The 19,816-nt window shown below is 39.1% G+C and overlaps 2 protein-coding genes across 2 annotated transcripts; both read left to right on the plus strand.

The window, feature by feature from the left end:
* Nucleotides 1-1,868: 1,868 nt before the first annotated feature.
* LOC116261191 (uncharacterized) lies at nt 1,869-2,466 on the plus strand. The gene has a single exon (XM_050079692.1). It carries the CDS (start codon nt 2,021-2,023, stop codon nt 2,189-2,191), a length of 171 nt encoding a protein of 56 aa, XP_049935649.1. The 5' UTR covers nt 1,869-2,020; the 3' UTR covers nt 2,192-2,466.
* Nucleotides 2,467-15,117: 12,651 nt separating this feature from the next.
* On the plus strand, nt 15,118-17,442 carry LOC116260872 (heavy metal-associated isoprenylated plant protein 30-like). Its single transcript, XM_031639393.2, has 3 exons — nt 15,118-15,411; nt 15,578-15,653; nt 16,681-17,442. Exons 1-3 carry the CDS (start codon nt 15,301-15,303, stop codon nt 16,998-17,000), a joined length of 507 nt encoding a protein of 168 aa, XP_031495253.1. The 5' UTR covers nt 15,118-15,300; the 3' UTR covers nt 17,001-17,442.
* The last annotated feature ends 2,374 nt before the right edge of the window (nt 17,443-19,816 follow it).

Here is a 19,816-nt window from a genome sequence, read left to right on the forward strand (position 1 = left end):
AAACGCTCGTTTAGTTTGATTTGATGCAGGCATCAATAATAGAATTTCTATTATAAAACAACACATCTATGGGTCTGATGTTGACCACTCGATGTTTTTCTATTATAAAACATCAATTTGCAAAACAACACACATCGATGAGTCCGATGCTGACCACTCGGTTTCAACATCAGACCATTTTATACGTAAAATAGATTGTTAGAGGTTCAGTTAATAATAGACTTAAGTTTTTTGGGACTTATGCAACACTGTTGATGGAGTTGGATTTGTTTGGACCCAAAATTTAGGCATGGTTTTAAAATCCAGAAATTGTATTTATAGAATACAAGCTTTGTTAATATATATATATATATATATATATATATATAATGTGTACTATTTGATATAACATGTGGTTTTGCTAGATTTGTAAGCACATTTATACTACATGTAATTGTCATTCGGACTGATGACGACAATTCCTGGTTTTATTTTAGTGGTTTCAAAACCTTCGTTTCATGTCCCTCACAAGATCTAAAACGGGAGAAATTCATCAACATTGAACATGACAGCTAAAACGGGCACACTTTGCAGACCTGAAAAATAAAAAGAGAAAAAAGGAAAGAGAGAGGGGAAAACCATGAGACCCATGGTTTTGGAAGACCTGCTTTTCTGCAGACGGACGGAGACGAAGCTGAAAAGCCAAAACCGGGGGCAGGAGAGGAGAGAGAGAAAGCGGGCAGTGGCCGGAAGCAGCGGCGGTGAAGGGCGTCATGTCGCCTGACAGCTGTCGGTATCCGTCGAAGCTGCTGGAAAGCCAAACGTAGTTTAATACAACACGTCCAACGGCATTGGCAGACTCAGCAACAAGAAAGCCGAGATAAGGACGGACGTCACGGACGCCTACTCCCGGCGTTCTATGGAAAACGACAATCATATTTTAACGCCTCTAAGTAACCTTCTTATTCTTTATGTTATCGCCTCCATTTATTCGCTTTGGTGTTGAGAGGTTTTCAATCTTCGCTGAGGTTTTCCCAAAAAAAGATGGTGGAAAAAATAATGATTTGAAATAACTTCTTCACCCTCTTGGGGGAAAAAACATGATTATTCATTCAAAAGCTTTTTGAATCGCAGGTAATGGAACCGTGCAATTAAAAACTAATCTTCTCACTTTTATGATTTGGATAAATTTGGCGAGCCCACGGATCAAACGCCTAAAAGATGACACGCTGATCCGAACTTCATTATGATATTTTTTGGCAACTTGATGATTTTTAAAGTGGTACCTACCCTGGTCAGATGCATATGCATGCAAGCAAACGTAATATGTTTTTTTTTAATGACTAGTTTAAGAAAACCACCTGGAATATTTTTATATCTTCAAGGTTAATGTTTGTTTTGAAATTTGAATGGATCTATAACACATCATTCAACTACTTGCTACTGTTCATCTAAATGTGGAAGTGATTACGTGCTGCCGGTTTGCGCACTCTTTGTGGCAGTTTAATTAGATCTGAATTAAAAAAAAAATACTGTGAAAAAAAAAAAAAAAGATCTGTGACATTTCACAAATATCTCGGTACTTTCACATTCTAAAATGGAGATGGGAATCGCCTAAAGATCGCAGAGAAGTTCATTACTCTCAGAGCCAGTTACATTTTGGAAGCTCTGTATTTTTTTCCAGAAGGGTGTGTAAAGCATTTAAAAATCTCAGAAGAACGGAGGAGTTGATGTTGATGCGGCGCGAAGAATTTTCATGAACAAGGATGTCAAGCTGCCTGCGGGAGGGCGATGTTTGGAGGGGGGGGCGGAAAATTTGCGAACCAAGTGGGTCCCACCTCATAATAGGGGCGCCCCAGATTCCTCTACCAAAACCCAGAACGGGTTTTGCTCTTGCGGGTATAAAAGAAGGTCCCGTTGAAGAATTATCTTCCCGTGGCTTCTTTGTCTCCTTCCTCTGTTTTCCCTTTTCTCGATCATCCTCTGTTTTTCACGTCTCCTTGGGGAGTTCTAAATATCTCAAGAAGAAGAAGAAGAGGAGATGATTCTGGTGGCGATAGTGGCGGAGCTGCTGGAGGAGTACACGATGCTTCTGACGAGGATGCTGGAGCAGCTGGTGCACGGGGCGCCCTTGCCCAGGCGGGTGAGACTTCTCATCGTCCGGAGCCTTCCCTTCGCTCCCCCACCGCCTCGCCTCACCTGGGCCTCTTGAGCTGCTCCGGCTCCGCTGTATTTTTCTTTTCTCTTCAAACTCCTCCTTTGATTTTTTTTTTTTCTCTTCTTTTTTCTGCTTTCTTGTTCTTTTCCTCTTTTTCGATATTTTGAACACAGGTTCCGGCAATGTAAATGGGTGGTTTTCCTTTTTTTTTTTTTTTTCTCTCTTTTGTATAGAACGGGGATTATGGAAGTAATACCAACAGATGGTTGAAGGGAGGATGTTTACATTTTATATCATCTCCAATGATATTGAAAGATTCAATACCGCTACTCCAGATTTTGCCTTTGATCTTTCCTCTCTCCTGTTCGAACTTTAACATGAATACTGTATAGAATTGCAGGCGACTGATTAGTGGATTTTGTTGCTTCGAGAGAGACGGAAAGGGAGCGAGAATGTGGCTTCTAACTAAAATGTGGTTTTGATAACTTTATCTAGTTTGCTGCCTACTAGTGGCGAGGCTTTTTAATTTTTCATCCTTATGGTCGTCATTATCATGACGGGACTAAGGCGGAGATTGCGGGACCAAGCCGGTCGTACCCTGCTGGCTTGTGGAGGGAAGTTTTTGTCTTTGGTTGCTGCGATGATAAGCTCATTGTGGCTCGGATGTAGATTGGGTGTTTGGTGCAAGTGCCGGAGCTACTTGGGAATTCTTTGACCTCTCAACCGCACTCAAAATCGAGCTTCTAGATGCCCCAGTTTGATGACAAATCAAGGTGAGATTGATCTTCTGTTTTCCAAGGAAATGAACTCAAAATATAGCGGAAGAAGTAAGGCAGATCCTCTTCTTGGCCCATGGAAATCAAAAACTTTTTCAAACATCTGATTTAGGTGAATGTTCTATTCGGGTGTCTTATCTCTTGTGAGTTGCATTTCTATTAATGGCGAAAGATGACCGGCATTGGCTCTTCGGTGGGCTCTGCTTGATTTTCTTGTTTGTTTCTTTCTTTAAGCGGTTTAAGCTGAGGCGGTTGAACCTTTTCAACAGCCATGACAGTGGATTTCTACTTCTCATCTGTTGGTGGGAACACGTCTACGTTTCTCTCTTGATGCAAGCTTTGTCGTCTTTGATGTGTTTCTTTTTCTTTTTCATCACTAACCTTCTAACAACTGCACAATTTGATGGACATGCTTCCAATGAGATCGAAACCAATGCTTCCGCAGCACTTTTAGGGATTTCGTTCACAACGTTGGATTGGTTTACAGATCTTCATCTCAGCTCTTCACAGCTTTCCTTTTCGCTTTCCTGTAAAAACAGATTGTTTTAGTGAAGAATTCAGTTTTAGACCTTTGTTAAGTGGCTTTAAAAGTCCAAGTGCCCTTCTCCATTTCAAGTACGGCCCACTGTGGCTTACAAAAGAATGGTGGAACCATGAATCAGTATCCGCATTTCTTGATCACATTTAGAGCATCCTTTTATCAATCTGATTGCGTGTTTGGCTGCCGGAATTGTGCTCAAAATCCGGCAAGGATAGTTTGGCCGCTTAACTATCGACTTCGTTTCCTATTTTTTGAGGTGGAAAAGTAAAGGGTCTTGGTTTCTTTACTAATTCTTCGGTGAGAATAGCCGTTGCATTAATTTAAAGTTACTTAGGCAGGCAAAGTTCTTGGTTGTTCTGGTTGCAGCAAAGCTCTTGAAGAACGTCCTCTGCTTTCCAATTTTCTTTGTCATCTGTTGTTAGGGCCGCAAGCCCCCCAACTTTTTTATTGTGATAAAACTTTGGCTACTTATCTTCAGATATTCAAGTTTGAATCTTCGCCCTACTGGATATTTTTGGGCCTCCAACTGTGGATATTTCATCATCGTGTGCCTGTGAATTGCCTACTCGCGGGCCCCTTTGCCATCTCGTCTGATCTGATTCACCAGAAAGGAAGTTGGCCCATGATTTTGATGGGCAATATCAATAAGAATTGCCAATTGGAACGATGAATGAGTTTTTCTTTTCCCTGATGAAGAAAACCAGCAACTCTTTTTACAATTTAGGGTTTCAGTTAGCATGCCATCTTTAAAATACTTAGGCTAGAGTGAATCGTAATTTTCTTTTCATCCGTAATTTTGCAATTCCAAAAATATAGATGAAAACCAATTGTGACCGCAATGAAAATTTTCACAACCAGCAATTCCAAAAATATTTGACAAAGATACTGTAAAAGTGAACCATCTGGGGCTATAATTAGTAAAAACACTAGTTTGCCTAAACGTTAGAACGAGCCAGTCAATCCTAATCTGCAAGATTATTTTCATGAACCTAAACAGAATTTCGAGCATTATTACTGATGGTGGTAGTATCTGAATCTGGAAAATCAACTAAAAGTAGCAGAAATTAGAAGAAGCAAGTCAAAAATGTGACAGCGCATATTTGTGCGAATGGGAACAAGGAAAAATAATTTACAAATACAAATATGCCTGTCTGAGTAAGTCTAATCCTCCCAATTTTTTTTAAAAAGACTACGTTATTCCATCCTAGCACAAAACCCAAATTTAGACGCAAGATTCAAATCTAAGATACAACTTTCAGTTCTAAATTAGATCCAAAATTAAGTTTAGATCCAAATCAACATTTCAGACCCAAAATTCGAATTGTGTTCGAAACCACAAAATTTGTGCGTCGCGCGTGCACGGACCTTCCCTTTGCTTTAAAAGCTCATTTCTCATGCCAAAACATTTTCTAAACTGAAGTCGCACGCTCGAACGAGTCGACAACCGACTAAACCAAAATCGGATTTGGTGCAAGTTCGGAGTTGCTCAAAAGGGAGTCGACCACCCTTTTATAATAATTTTTTTTATATGCCTTTAGATAAATTAAACAAGAAAAGATGAATTTTTATACTTTTACTAGAAAAAAGCTTTTTTTTACATTTCAAATAAAAATATATATCATGCTTCCTATATAAATAGCTTTTTTTTATATATTTTAATGAATTTCGTTTAAAAAAAAAAGAAAGGGGATTGAGCATCCCGCGACGCACAGTCGCGCGATAGGACGTGCTCGACCGTGCGTCGCACGACATGGGCGATTGCGTGAGCAATCGCTACAGCAACCGCGGGTCACTGCAGCGCACGGTCTTCAAGTGCTGGGCGCGCCCCTTCCTTTTCCTTGCAAAAAAACAGCCCCTTAGGGGGCGGATTTGATCTCTTTGGGTAGGGAATAGGCCTGCCCACACCTCAAATGGGTGTTTTGCGGGGCTAGTGGCCAATCCCACTTAGTCAAAGCCTATTTTTCTAAAAAAAAATTGAAAATAATTCAAAATTCTTTGAAATTCGAATGAAAATATTGAGAAAATAAAAAAAATAAATTTTGAGTTTTGGCTCCAAAACTCTCTATAAGTACCCTCACAATCCCTCTTCTTGGGCAAGAGTTGGCTCTTGGGAGAAACGATAGTGTATTTTCACTTGAAGACTTAGAGTTTCTCTTGAGCTCTCTCTCTGTTCTTTTCCTCTTTCATTTTCTCTCTAACTTAGAAGCAAGTTTCGTCAAGTCACAACCCTCTTGGAGGCATCATTTTGGAGCTTCACTCAAGGGGATCTCCAAGCTAAGTGTTCATTTTTCCACAAGCTATTCTCATACCTCTTTCTTTCTTCATTTTCCTCACTTCTTCCTCTCTCCATGGCCAAAGGAGATAGCTCTCAATCTCTATTTTAAAGTCAAGAATTATGTTCGAGTGCACTGGGATCATAAGAAGATGAGATGATCTTTCATTATTAAATCATGTTCTTTCTTTTCTTGATTATAGTATTTGTTATTATTGTTCTTTCTCTTCGTTAATATGTTCTTGTTATTATTTCTATTTCTTTTTTTTTTAATATAATTTGGTTGTTGTTCTCTTTATTTTCTTCCCTTCTTCATCTCCTCATGATCAAAGGAGATAACATCAATCTCTATTTTAGAGACAAGAGGCTATGCTCGAGTACACGGGGGGCATGAAAAGATGAGATGATCTTTCATTTCAAACTTTCAAGCTTAAATAATGTTTTCTATTTAATTAAATATGACACTGTCTTTCATTTTTCATGTTATTTTCATCTTCATCTCTTCATGACCAAAAGAGATAACACTCAATCTCTATTTTAGATACAAGAGGCTATGCTCGAGTGCACCGGGAGTATGAAAAGATGAGATGATCTTTCATTTCAACTTAAATCATGTTTTCTATTTCATTAAATATGCATTGTCTTTCATTTTTCATGTTCTTCTCATCTTCGTCTCCCCATAGCCGAAGGAAATAACAATTTCTATTTTAGAGACAAGAGGCTATGCTAAAGTGCACCGGGAGCATGAAAAAGATGAGATAATCTTTTATTTCATGCCTAAATCATATTTTCTATTAAATACGACATCGTCATCATTTTCTTCTCATCTTCATCTCCCTATGACCAAAGGAGAAAGCACTCAATATCTAGTTTAAGACAAGAGATTATGCTTGAGTGCACTAAGAGCATGGAAAGTGAAATGGTATATCATTTCATAGTTACCTCATGTTCTATCTATCTGTACATCATGTTTTTTCTCTCCCTCCCTCTATCATGCTCTCTCTCTCTCTCTCTCTCTCTCTCTCTCTCTCTCTCTCTCTCTCTCTCTCTCTCCTTCCTTGAATATTGTATATCAATGCATGCTTGCTTAATTTTTATTTATATGTGAATATATGGTGAGAATGAGTGTGGATTGAGATTCTCTCTTTATTATTGTGTTGATTAATTTTTGAGGTTGGGGCTTCTCCAACCCGAAAAAACCTTCACGAATTTGTACATCTGAAAGTGCATTTTCATACATTTCGCGTTAGTTTCCTTTTAATCGACCGATTAGGAACCCTAGTTAGTGCTCTATCGTGTGATTTGAGTTTTTTCCATACCCAACGGTGGAAGAAACATATTCTCTTGCAACCAATGAAATAACTATGTTTTATGTTTACGTATTCCAAAATATTTTTAAAAGAATCCTTTCTAATATGGCTTTGGAGACTTAGTTTAAACTCTTGCATGAATCTAAGCTCCCCTTCGACCTACATCAAACTTGAAGTCGGATGTTTTAACTCATTTTTAAACTCTTGAAGACATACATGTATATACATGTTATATATATATATATATATATATATATATGTGTTTACATGATGATTCTCTTTATCATTCTCTCTTTATGTTTACGTATCTCTTTTACAATTTTTTGTGTCAATATGAATGCATATATATATGAATATCTTACTCTCTCTCTCTCTCTAGAATCTTTTTCTTTTTTCAAGTCAAACGCCTTCATCTACAAATTTCTTATATATATATATATATATATATATATATATATATATATATATATATATCCTTCTCCATTTATTTTCCTCTAAAATCTCTTTCTTTATTCAAATCAATCAAGTTTTTATAATATTCCATATATGTGTATATGTGATAGTATATACACATGTATGTGCATCTTTTCTATCGCCCTCTCTTTCTCTCTTTCTTTTGAAAGCTTCATTTTCCTTTTCTACTCAAATTCAAACCTCATTTTCATAAACTTACATATATGTATCTATACGTATATAGATATACATATGTATGCATATATGTATATGTGTATGAATGCATATCTTTCTTTCTTTTAAATCTTTGATTTTGTGATTTTCAACATTTTTTATTTTTCTCTTTCTCTAATTTTTCTTAGAATCAAATATCTCATCTTTTGCATTCTTTTGGACATTTTTCCTCTTCATGGTCATTTTCATTTACTGATTTCATTAAAACCACAACTCAAGTAATGACCTAATATTGGATTCATGTTTGATGGTCTACAATCTCAATCCATTTTCAAAAACTTTTATTTCTTATATATGATAACTATAAAAACAAAAATCTTAGATATATGTTATGGTAAGAATGTCTTAGAAGAATATTGTGGTAGGAATGTGTCATTTTTTTTTCATTCATCTTAGGATTAATGCATCCATGCATTCACTTTCATTCAATATCACAAACGAGCATAATCACATCTGTAAAAGAACTTAAGGAAGATGAGATAGAACTCTAAATAGGTGGTAATCGAATTAGAGCAAAATCTCAAACCTACTTAAAGTTTTAAGAGAACACTAAAGTGACTTTAAAATAATTTCCAAGCTTTCCAAATGGTATTTACAAAGATTTCTCAACTCTAGTTTTCTTCAAAGTATTTCATATTTTCAAGCAATTTTTCGAGAACTTGTTCGAAAGTTTGAAACTTCAAACTTTAATATTTTTCACACTGCATATAGAAAATACGTTTAAGCCAAAATGAAGTGCACTAATAGTAAAGGCACCGGGAACGATCGGTCCTCGTACCGACGAGTGAGTCCTTTTTTATCATTTTCAAAACAAAACTTATTTTTCTAGAGTACTCCAAAATAAAAAAATAAATTAGAGATGCGAACAGTAAGAAATTGAAAACAGATTAACAAAAATGATAAACAATGTATTAACTGAACTGGGCGTGTTCTGTCAACTAAGCAACCATTCAAGCCAAGTAAATAATACAGCACGGATAAGGACAGATGAGAAAAAGGCAGTTGAAGTTGAACATTTAAGCAGCAAAACTCAATCGGTTATTGAATGTAATCTAGTGCTATTTTATTTCTAACCCGTTCAAGTAATCTTAAAGAGATCTTCAATCAAAGAAATATTCCGCAACAGTTTAGGATTTGAGCAAATAACGAGTTCAATATGAATGAGCAGAATCAAATAATAATCAATTTATGATGCACGAAAAGAATGGGGAACTAGCAAGCTGTTCTCACTCTCAATTTGAGGAAATACTTGTAATCAGGAGTTTATTTGAATCAGATTGCTTGCTGGAAATAGATTGAACAAATACCAATGCGCCTGAACAGGGAACCCGCCTTTGAGTTGGATGGTAGACTGATTCCTCCTTGGCATTGGACCCAAATATCAGAACGCTGGTGGCCAGTGGTTTCCGAAGAGATACTTACCTTCTCAATGACCAGAAAAAGGGAAAATGATGACCATTCATGGTGATTCTACAAGGCGGAATCCCACTTTGGCAGTGTTGGTGAAGAAGACGTCAAGAAAGCTTCTCTAACGTTGATCAGACCTATTGCTCACAGATTGATGGTTCGGTGCTGTAAATTGGGAAATAATAATCTGACCACTGTTAGAATGAAGCATGGGCGATCAGCGGCAGATTCTGGCCATGCACTCGTCTCCGCATTTCACGAATCTGAAAAGGGGCTAAGGTGGGCGAGTTACATTGGCTTTGAATTGACTAAAAATAATAAAAAAATCACTCGAAAAATAAATAGCAAAACGTATAAAAGTTACTAAAATGAAAAATTTTAAATTATAATGTAAAATTTAGTTACAACTCGGCACATGGCACTAATGAATAAGCTATAGAGTGAAAACCGATTTTATCCAAAGCGGTCATTCGGACCGATCCGGATGATGCCGATTTTAGCGGTTACTATAACGAAGGTTTACGATTAGGCTTCTCCGTTTGACTTGGAGAATGAAAAATAATTAAGGGAAAATTCCGTACTAAAATTCTTTTTCAAATGACCAAACTTACGAACCTAAGTCCCCTAATTCCAAATCCGTAGATTAAAAAATATATCGCATCAGTATCTTATAACATTGTGAAAACGAGTAAAACTAGCTTTACAGCGATACTAAATTTTCAAGTCTCTTTAATTTCCTCAAGATCACAGGGTGAAGATGATGACTGTGGAAAAGAAAACGAAATAAAATGAAAAAAAAAACCATTTAAGTAATATGAAAATAAAGATATTTTGTGAGGTCGTGTGGGGTGGGCAAGTTCGCGGGCAAAACCAGAAATTTTTCATAAGGAGCCAAATTAAAGTGTTTCTAAATTTTGACAAGAAGCGAAATTATTATTTTTAAAAAATTTTATATAAGACAATTGAAATTTACATATAAATTTAAAAAAAAAATAACAGCGGGTCACGGCCCCTGAGAGCCCGCATAAGAGATGCCTAGCTAGCTAATGGCTACAGGGCTACGAACCTGGCATGAAATTGAACTTGGGTTACGTTGAGTCCTACATTTAGGCAGCTGTTCATCTTCCCCTGATCTACGTGGAGTGTCTTTATTAAATCCATAAAAAGAACACTTGGACAGAAAGATGATCACGAAGAATATTTTTTATGAGTACAAAGTGATTTTGTTCCTACATCCCATGCTGATCTTTATACGATTTAATCTTCTACTTATCCAAAAAAGTAGAGTTATTCTCATATAATTCTTCGTAGATTATTAAGAAGCCTATATATATATATATATATATATATATATATATATATATATATATATATAGAGAGAGAGAGAGAGAGAGAGAGAAGAATAGAAATTTTTAACGATTTAATAAGGATGAAAAGCAATAGAATCTGCATATTAAGTTCATGGGTTACACGCAAGAAGTTCAATTTTGTTAGTGTTTAATGCGGGAAGAAAACAGAGAAAAAGGGATAGCATCTGGTACTCTTACGCGTTTTGCTTTTTTCATGTCTATGATTTATTAATGAGGAAAATTCTCTTGCGGAGTGGGGAACAAAGGGGGCCTGTTTCCGGAAAGGCAACTCACTTTGATAAACAAACACTATATTCCCGAGAAGATCTTCAACCCATCCAAGAAAGAAATGGCTTTTTCCCGGAATCATCTTGTGGCCATTGGAAATTGCACATCTAGCTCTGTTTATTGTCGATTTGTCGTTCAAAACATTTTTCTCAATATTTACATTTCTATCTGTTGTAACTTTAATACTGATTAGCATCTACATTCGATCACATACCTAAATGGGTCGGCGTCATTTGTCGGCGGATTAAAACCAGAGAGTTGAATTGAGAATTGGCATCTGGATATGTTCTTTTTTCCTTTAATTGATTCTTCTGCTCACATTGCGATATTGATTCTAATAAAAGGTGCGGCTTATAGAAAAGACAAGTAATTATATTATGAAAGCATGTGTGTGAAGAACTAACCTTTTAGCTTCTTATTCGACCTTTTCTTCTGCCATCAACATAAAACTTTAGCCTTTTGCGTAAAGACAAATTTACCAACATGTTACGGCCTTTTGGAAGGAAAGACGCATGTATATGATGAAGAAAGACCTCGACAGGAAAGTTCATTCAAAGTATCTTGTAATGGAGAAGAACTTGAAAGTCCCCATGAATCGCGATTTCCTTTCCCCATTATGTAGTCATCACAAGGAATTAAGGAGAAGGATCACATTTCCTACTATAGTTTTATGTTTGGAGAAAAGCTCAAGTCCAAGAGAATGTGAACTTCATGTGGTGACTGTTTTCATGAAGACAGACTTTAGCAGTGGCGGAGCTACATACGGGTTGGTGCTTGCAAATGGCCACATCTGCCTACACAAAAACTGTTGCATTTATATATCAGTACTTACTCGAAATTTTAGTTACATGTTTATGCATGAGTGCTGTTTAAAAATTAAACTCCTAGTGCCCCTTAGCCAGAAATTTCTCAATATATCGTGTCAGAACATACCCTTCTTCCCATACCTAGCTTCCCAAATTTTTAGTGCATAAGCCGGAGGATATAACCGTTGTTTACATATGAGATGCTGTCAAACCCATCAAGTAGTCTGACTCCTAGGGGATTCCTTATGATCATGAGGAAGATAATAAAAACAATTGGTTTCAATTGTTAACTTGAAAATTCTTGTTTAATTAAACAATAGGAATAAATGCCTACATAGTATTTCAAAAAGAAAGTAAGCATTGTTCTTTACTTATTATTTAAACTAAATATCAGAAGCCATAAGAGTTGAACCTGTCTTCTATTGGCCGATGCTTGAAAGTTGAACTCGAAGCACATGCTTCAGACGCAGAATCTTTGAATCTTTGCAGGGAGAGCCCATACCATGCGGCAGACAGGCATCGATATTGATGACAATATTGGTTCTAAGCACAAGATAGATCTTATGCTCAATGTTGTTGGAGATTTGTCTGCTTGGAAAAACTACATCTTCTTGAAAAGTCTGGGATGCCGGTTGCTTGTCTCTTGACATGGAACAAGAACATTCTTCAGAGTGGGAGCGCCTCTAATCACGAAGTATAGTCTCTATATGCGGCGGGAAAGCCTCCAAGTAAGAGGAAGTGATCAGGGACCTGTGAACAATCAAAATTCAGGACATTTGGTTCTTGTATTGCTGTTCGCCTGTTCCTGCAATCAAACGAGCTTCCGAGTCCTGCACGAAAACTTGGCGGTTCCCAGAATCATTAATGGCCGAATGTCAGTATTGCCTAGATTTTCACATTCTTCAAAATTGCAAAGAATAGGTAGTGTTCTTGGGGAGTTATAAAATACATGGAAGCTGCCGCATCGAATTCCTGTTGAGCAAGATGCTCCCATTTAAGTACATCATTGCACCTCCACTTGATGCCTCCGACTCCCCAGATAATAAATGCCTCCTCCTGCCTTGGGCTTGACCAGCAATAAGATTCTAGTTCTGGAACCGCCATTATAGTTGAAAGTGGGCACTGATAACGCCTGCGGAGTTGAATCCTGAAGCCATGCCTTTTGTTGAAAGCAAAATTTCAGATGCACCAATGCATAGTAAACCACGCCGCAATCCTTCTGCCAATGGGTGGTCCATTACAGGTCTTAGAAGCAGGCTGCACCATGTTGAGGGTGCCGTTTGGGTCCACTTGTTAAGCTTTTCCTTTTCATTGACAATGAACTCTCTACTCTCCAGCGTCTGGACTGAGACGAGTCGTGACCGCTCCCCAACAGGTTCAGCTCATGAGCCTACTAGGACGACCCCATCAAAAAGCTTTAGCATGCAAGAGAAGGATTGAACCTTGGGCCTTCTTTTTACATATGTTTTCTCTCTTTTGATTAGGGTAGTACCATATTTCTTGGCATAAGTTGGCTGACTTGCCGAGTTGGTTGCGGAATTTCCCGAGTCAGCTTGGATCGCTAAAAAACCTGACCACAAATCAAGGTTGGCCAGACTCACATTTGGCTTGCCCTTGACTCAGCCTAACTTGGCCCCGCTCACCCTTGACTCGGTCCGACTTGCCTGATTCAGGTTATATGAAAACTCGTCAACTGGCTGATATCTAATGTTTACCAACTATGCTTCCAGCCTTCTAGGTTTAGTTGGGCCCGTATCAAAGCAGCTTGGTCAATCTCTAACTCCCTATGGAAAAAGAAGCTAGTGGACAAGAACCGGTGAACATGATCCCCAAAATCTAGCTGATGGAGGATGATCTATGGTGCTCCTTTTGAGAAAATACCCCGGTTTAAAGAAGTACAGGAGACCCGTTTAGGCAGATATAGAAAGAACAGTCTGAACGCAGCCCTGATTTTTTGGCTGATAACATGGAATGGGCTTGCCCTTTTGATTGCCCAAAAGATTCACATATGACACTGAATTTTTCTAGGAGCTGGCAGCCACAGGCCACACGGCATTTCAAAATTTTGTGGGCAGCTAAAATATTTGGTACGTACTAATAAAGTTCAAGAGCGTCGAGTAAACATAATTTTTTTTCCCTTCATGTGTTTCTTTCCTATTTCTTCAATTTCTTGTCCGCTGATCCTTACAGATGTGATGCGACATATACGGCTTAGTTGCGTGATCGGAGCTGCAAGCTGGTCGGATCGACTGTGAGGGTTTCCTGGCTTTAGTTCTACCTAATTTGATATACATTTTATTTATATACTCCGTTAGCTCGAGCCCCATCCAATCACAGGAAGCATCAGGAAGATGTGTTGAACACACATAACTGCTGAATTGTGTGCGAGAGGCCAAAAGATTTCTATATATATTATACATGGGATACTCCTTTATTTTGCCCAAGGCAAATGGTACACCTGAATAAGTGACCAGCATTTTCATTTGTACTTTTCATAATAACTTATTGTTATAAATGTTGCAAATGTTCGCAAATATGAGTAATACTCCTCAATAAATTTACAAATAAAGAAAAAGAACTTACATTAATATGTAATTGGTGCTAAGCCTATGCCAGAAACCAAGTTTGAAAGCCAAAGCATATTTTTAGGTATCAATTAGTTTGATCATCGCCGGGATGGGCCGTTAATGTTGACCATGAACAAGAGCGGCCTGATCATGTGGAAACTTACACAGTGAGAGATACTTAATTGGTTTGTGGGTCGCCAGAAAAGGAGTAGCTTTGCTTTTAGAAGCATAAAGAAGCGTCTAACAACATCAAATTTCAACCCCATGTTTTCCTTTTTCTCCTGTTCCCCTTCCTTGAAAAGCATGCTTCTGATCAAATAAAAATATATCATTAACACCTATTCTCAGCATCATGGAATCACTTTGTAGGCTTGATGCTTCACAGCAGAAGGATATGGAAGAATACGGAAGCATTGTTCCGAGAATTTCTCTTTGCACACTGTGAGTCACTCACCCTCGTGATATTTGTCCATCCTGCCGCTCCCCAGTTAGGCCATAAATCCATTTGGGCACATTAAACTATTATGAATTTGGATAGCATCTCTTCATGCAAAGCGTATCAAGGGTTTCAAAATAATTATCATCATGGCTCTTGTCATTATGATATGTCTGAAAGACCCTTGTTTAAGAACAAGTGAGTAGTGAGTCTAGCATACTCCCTCCCTGTTTGAAGTTGGCCAAGAACAGAAATCATGAACAACAGAGAAAAGAGAAGGGAAAAGCAAGGGGTCAAAGACAGAGCCAGTGGAGGACCATGTTGGCCATTGCAGCTTTGTAAAGTGTGAAGAACGAAAATCGGGGGCACGGCGTCCTTGAGCAAGAGTCAGTGTACACTTTGGGAAAGTGGGAACAGCTGCAGCACCTCGCTCGAGAAAAAAAAAAAAAAAAGTTGAGAGAGAAGGAGAGAGGTGGCATTGGCGAGCGCCTAAAAGGAGCGTCAAGAATATTGGAATATTGGGACATAAACAACGAATGTGGTGAATAGAAAGAACTAGTTTTAGAAGCGGAAGGAAGCGATGCCGTGAGAGAAGAAGAATATCTTATATCACCTGCCTCTTTCTCTCTCTCTCTCTCCAACCTTCTTCCTTCTGATCTTCTTCTTGTGCAAGTCTCGCATTTGTGAGATCGTTTTGTATATAAGGAAGCAGTGGGGGAGTGCGATGGCTACACTGATAGAGAGAACGTTGGACTCTTTGCTTTCTACACTTGATTCCTCACTCTTTCGGCACCGGAGCTACAGCATGACTAAGTCGCGACCTCTTTCCCTTCAGGTCTGTTTTCATCAATCATTGTCCACTACTCTGTCGTGTTTTCTTCACTGTTCTTCCTCTTCTTCTGTTGTCCTTTCGTATGTAAAAATGCTCTCCCTCTCTCTCTCTCTCTCTCTCTGTTCGCGCGCCTTTACATTAGTAATTCGTATTTCCTCTGTGTGTGCAGACGGTGGAGCTGAGGGTGAGGATGTGCTGCGAGGGATGCGAAAGAATAGTAAGAAACGCATTAATGAAACTTAGAGGTTAGCGCTTTTTTATCTCTTATCTTTCTTTCTTGTTCATTTTGACGAAGAATAAAGCACCCACGAAGGCAGAAAAGCTTCAAGGCCTGCCCCAAAACTTTTCGTAGAAAAGAACCCTCTTTTCCCTAAGCCTTTACGGACCATCCCTTCCCTTTGCTCCATGTTTCACTTCTCTTTCTCCACACACCGCTTCTTCTCCTCCTCTTCACCTTTGCTCCGTTTGCTGCTCCCCAGTTTTTCCTTTTTTCTTGTGTCATAGCTTTATATATATATATATATATATATATATATATATATTGAAGATGATGATTCGAGCTATATATACTAGGAAAAGGGTGTGTGTATGTATACAAGGCGCGTTCTTTCTCATTATTGCAGAGAATAGATTATGGTGGAAAATGGTTAGTAGTGATTGCTAGTTCCCAAAATTTTGAGCGCATGATGGTGTCTGTATGTATGCGTGTATATGATCCCGAGATGTCATCATTTGTGAGCGGAGCTGCTGTCCTCAGGCGTACAGTGGGGAAAAGAAGAAAGCCAAGTACCTTCTCTCTTGTTTTCTGCGCGTATAGTTTACTTGGCATACAAGATTGTACATCCCACAGTTAGGTTCCCTCCTTGAAAGCACCCCCGTTTTTGTTTTTCTTCACAAGTTATCGGATATCTGTCCCTTCGATTCAAGTTCAGTCGGATGATCGTGGGTCTTGATTTAATTCTGGATCTCGGGTCTGGATTTAACATCCTTTATCTTCGTTGATCTCTCTCGGTTCTAGTTTGTCTATACTTGGCTTCCGAAGATGTGATCTGATATCAAAATAGATCCCGTCCATCCGATACCAAGTTGCAGGAGCCGACCAGTAGTGTAGGTAGTAGATTCGAACCAAACCCAGTCGATACCGCAGGCAAAATGTTCCGAAGAATCCGTTCTTGCGGAGTTTTTGAATCTCAAGGTAAGGGGAAAAAAAAACCGAGGATAAAGAAATCGACAGAATTTGAGTGTGTTAACGATGGGGGAACGGGGTTGCAGGGGTCGATAGCGTGGAGGTGGATCTGCCGCTGGAGAAGGTGACGGTGACGGGGTACGTGGACCGGACCAAGGTGCTGAAGACGGTGAGGAGGAGCGGGAAGAAGGCGGAGTTCTGGCCCAACCCCAACCTGCCGCTCTTCTTCACCGGGGAGGCCCACTACTTCTACGACGACAAGGCCTACAGGGAGACCTACAACTATTGGCGTCACGGCTACAACGACGGCGACCGGCAGGGACTCGTCCACTCCGTCTACCGCCCCGACGACAAGGTCAGCACCATGTTCTGCGACGACAACGTCAACGCCTGCTCCGTCATGTGAGCAGCTCGGCGTGCCCTTTTCAATTTCTCGGGTTCTGCGCCTCCCTCAGCCTGCCTTTCAGCCGCCGCCGCCCCCCTGGTTCGGCCAGTGATCCCAAAGAGAACCGTAACCGCACCTATTCTCCTGCTTTGTCTTTCATGGTTGCAGAAAAGGAAAAGAAAAAAAGTGAAATGGTCTTGTTGAATATGTGTTAAATCAATGTCTCGGTGCTCGACGGCTTCATCTTTTGAAATTAAAAAGGAAAGTCTTTTTAGGAGAGTGGTGATTTTGTTTATTTGGTAGGATCTCAGTGCTTGTCTACTACATGAATATGTGGAAATATATCTTGTTGTTTCGTTGTTGTTTTATTCGTCTTCTTCTCGTGGAACTTACCTTCTGGTGTTGTCTGAACGGCGGTTTATGAGGGACATGATTGATCAGAGAGGAAAGCATGCATTTTCTAGTCTTGGGGTATGATGATGATGATGACAATGGTGGCTCTCATGCACGCCCGTCATATGGTTATTTAATTTGTGCATCTTCTTCTTTAGGGCGGCACAAAATCATTGTACTCTCTCTCTCTCCGTCCCTCTCCTTCCTTTCTTGTGCTTCAGTTTTGTAAGGAAAATAAGAAACCTTCATACTCAACGTGAGCATCACTCCCAACCTGTTTTTAATTCTTTACACTCGACTACTCGAGCCCAATGAAGTCGAACAGTTGACCGCGGGGTGCATGCGCTCGCGCGTGCTGATGGTCCCAATAGCTTGTGCCCAGACGGTGGGATGGTGCCGGCGCCGGAGCAGGCTCATGGCGGAGACATTGTAGAACCCCGTGCCTCCTCCGAGAGATGATGGCCTGAAGGCAGGCTCACCCACCGAGGCTCTGACATCCATAGCTTCGCCGCAGTTCGCTGACACGTTCGGATACTGCTCCTTCCGACACGTCTCTCCGGCATCTGAACGTAGCAAAGATCATTAAGGTGGCGCCTTCGTCGTCCTCACTTCGAAGCGAGCCGCAACTAGCTGCAGCCATGCACGGCCGGCTTATCATTTCCGGTGAGAGCAGAGCATGTCTTGGGTTCGGGGATGTTATGGTGCCTCCCGTGTATCATTTATCATATTTTATTTACCGGATGCTTACGTATTTGAGTTCTAACGCAAAGGAAAAAAGAAGTCTATACGATATTGAATGCTACTGTTAAATTTTCACATCCAAATTTGATACATCAGGAACTGATTTTTAAAATGTATAATGTTGGATATTCTTCTAAAACCTAATCCGAAATATGAATTTAAACCAGTATTATTTAACATCAAATATGGATTAAAATCTGATCAATCTAAATCCGATCCACCATTCTTTAATCAGATGATAGATTTTTTTTTTTTTTTCCATCTTTGGTTTATTGATATTTGATCCAAATCCAATAAAACCCTATGATTAAAAATGCAAGTAAAAACGTTAGAAGTAGAAAGGTATCACTCTAGTGATTTAAGCCGAAAGAAAGCGATTCTCCCCATCCCAAGTAAACATTATAAAAAAAGATGGCATTATTAAAATGCAGGGAAAAGGGAGTAATAATTCATCTTTCACGCGGAAAGGGCACAGGACACCAAACGAGCAGAGTCAGGCAGCCTTTTAATTAGGGTCCACTGTGAGCCCTTCTCCAGACTGTTGTAAATATATATGTGGTTTTTCATCCCAGTATAAACCACGATGTACATATATGGAGTCGATCGACCATAACAAATTTAAACAATAATAATAACAAACTGTTATTAGTATTATTATTATTACTATTACTGTTATTTTTATTTTCCAGATGCATTGAGGAAGAATTCGCTTTGCAAAATGATCAACTAAATACTTTCACAATCTAATCTCAGATTCAACCATTATTTTAATTAGAACATGAGGGCTAACTCAAGAACAGACTCACAGTGAACAACACTTAGGGGCCGCTTGGCACCCATAACAAATTGTTATTGTCCAGTAATTGTGACCCATACTTTGAGTAGATTGATGAAATGCTACGTAATAGGTTCCATGAATATGTCTCAATTTTAGACAATTTCACTGAAAAGTAACAATTGTTACTGTACCAAACAGTCTCTTAAGCCCCATGCTGACACCGTAAAACTTTTTTCCTTTTCAGCATATATAGATGAGAATTGAACTTCGAAAACTTCTTCCTAGAGTAAGAAGAGTGCGGCCGCTTCCTCTCTCGTGATTTATCACCAACTTCCATTTGCTGCTCAAATGGGAATCTCTTTCAGGTTAGCTTTGCCTGAATGTTATGAGGCAACTTCTGATGCGAATGATTTTCCCATGCCGAGGGAGCTTTTTTGAAGACAGGTGAGCATGCATTGGTTGGAGTCATATGGTTCTCCATTACAGAGTGGCTGGCAGGGGTCCATCTCTGGATCTGCCGTGGCTTTCTGAGCGTTTCCACATGCTGCCATTCACTGTCTCTTTTCAACCTTTCTCTGCTGGGAAAACAGTCCTTCATTACGTCCACCGAAAAGCTTTCCCATAATAATGGAGACCAAGATCTCAGATTTGACAAGCGGAAACATGCCTCCTCGAAGCATGTCTCGGGTTTTGAAGTTTTGAGTGCGAGCTGTTAAAAAACAGAAAGCAAAGCGCTCCATTAGTAATCCGAGCATCTTATCCTATGATCCAGTTTGATCTTAGATCCATAGGATAGGAAATCCATTCTTTAAATCCAGATCCTTTCTTCCCTAATTTATCATTAGTGATCTGAAGTATAGATTTAAGTTATCGTTTTAAGACTTTTAGTTTGACGAACTGTAGATTTTGGTAGTGAAATTTTTTG

This window comes from Nymphaea colorata, chromosome 9 (assembly GCF_008831285.2).
Source record: "Nymphaea colorata isolate Beijing-Zhang1983 chromosome 9, ASM883128v2, whole genome shotgun sequence".
Lineage (NCBI taxonomy): Eukaryota > Viridiplantae > Streptophyta > Magnoliopsida > Nymphaeales > Nymphaeaceae > Nymphaea > Nymphaea colorata.

Bases quoted from the DNA above. Each gene is read 5' to 3' on its own strand.
- LOC116261191 (XM_050079692.1), top strand. From the start codon at position 2,021: ATGATTCTGGTGGCGATAGTGGCGGAGCTGCTGGAGGAGTACACGATG.
- LOC116260872 (XM_031639393.2), top strand. From the start codon at position 15,301: ATGGCTACACTGATAGAGAGAACGTTGGACTCTTTGCTTTCTACACTT. The intron at 15,412-15,577 runs GTCTGTTTTCAT...CTGTGTGTGCAG, and splicing joins CGCGACCTCTTTCCCTTCAG to ACGGTGGAGCTGAGGGTGAG. The intron at 15,654-16,680 runs GTTAGCGCTTTT...ACGGGGTTGCAG, and splicing joins CGCATTAATGAAACTTAGAG to GGGTCGATAGCGTGGAGGTG.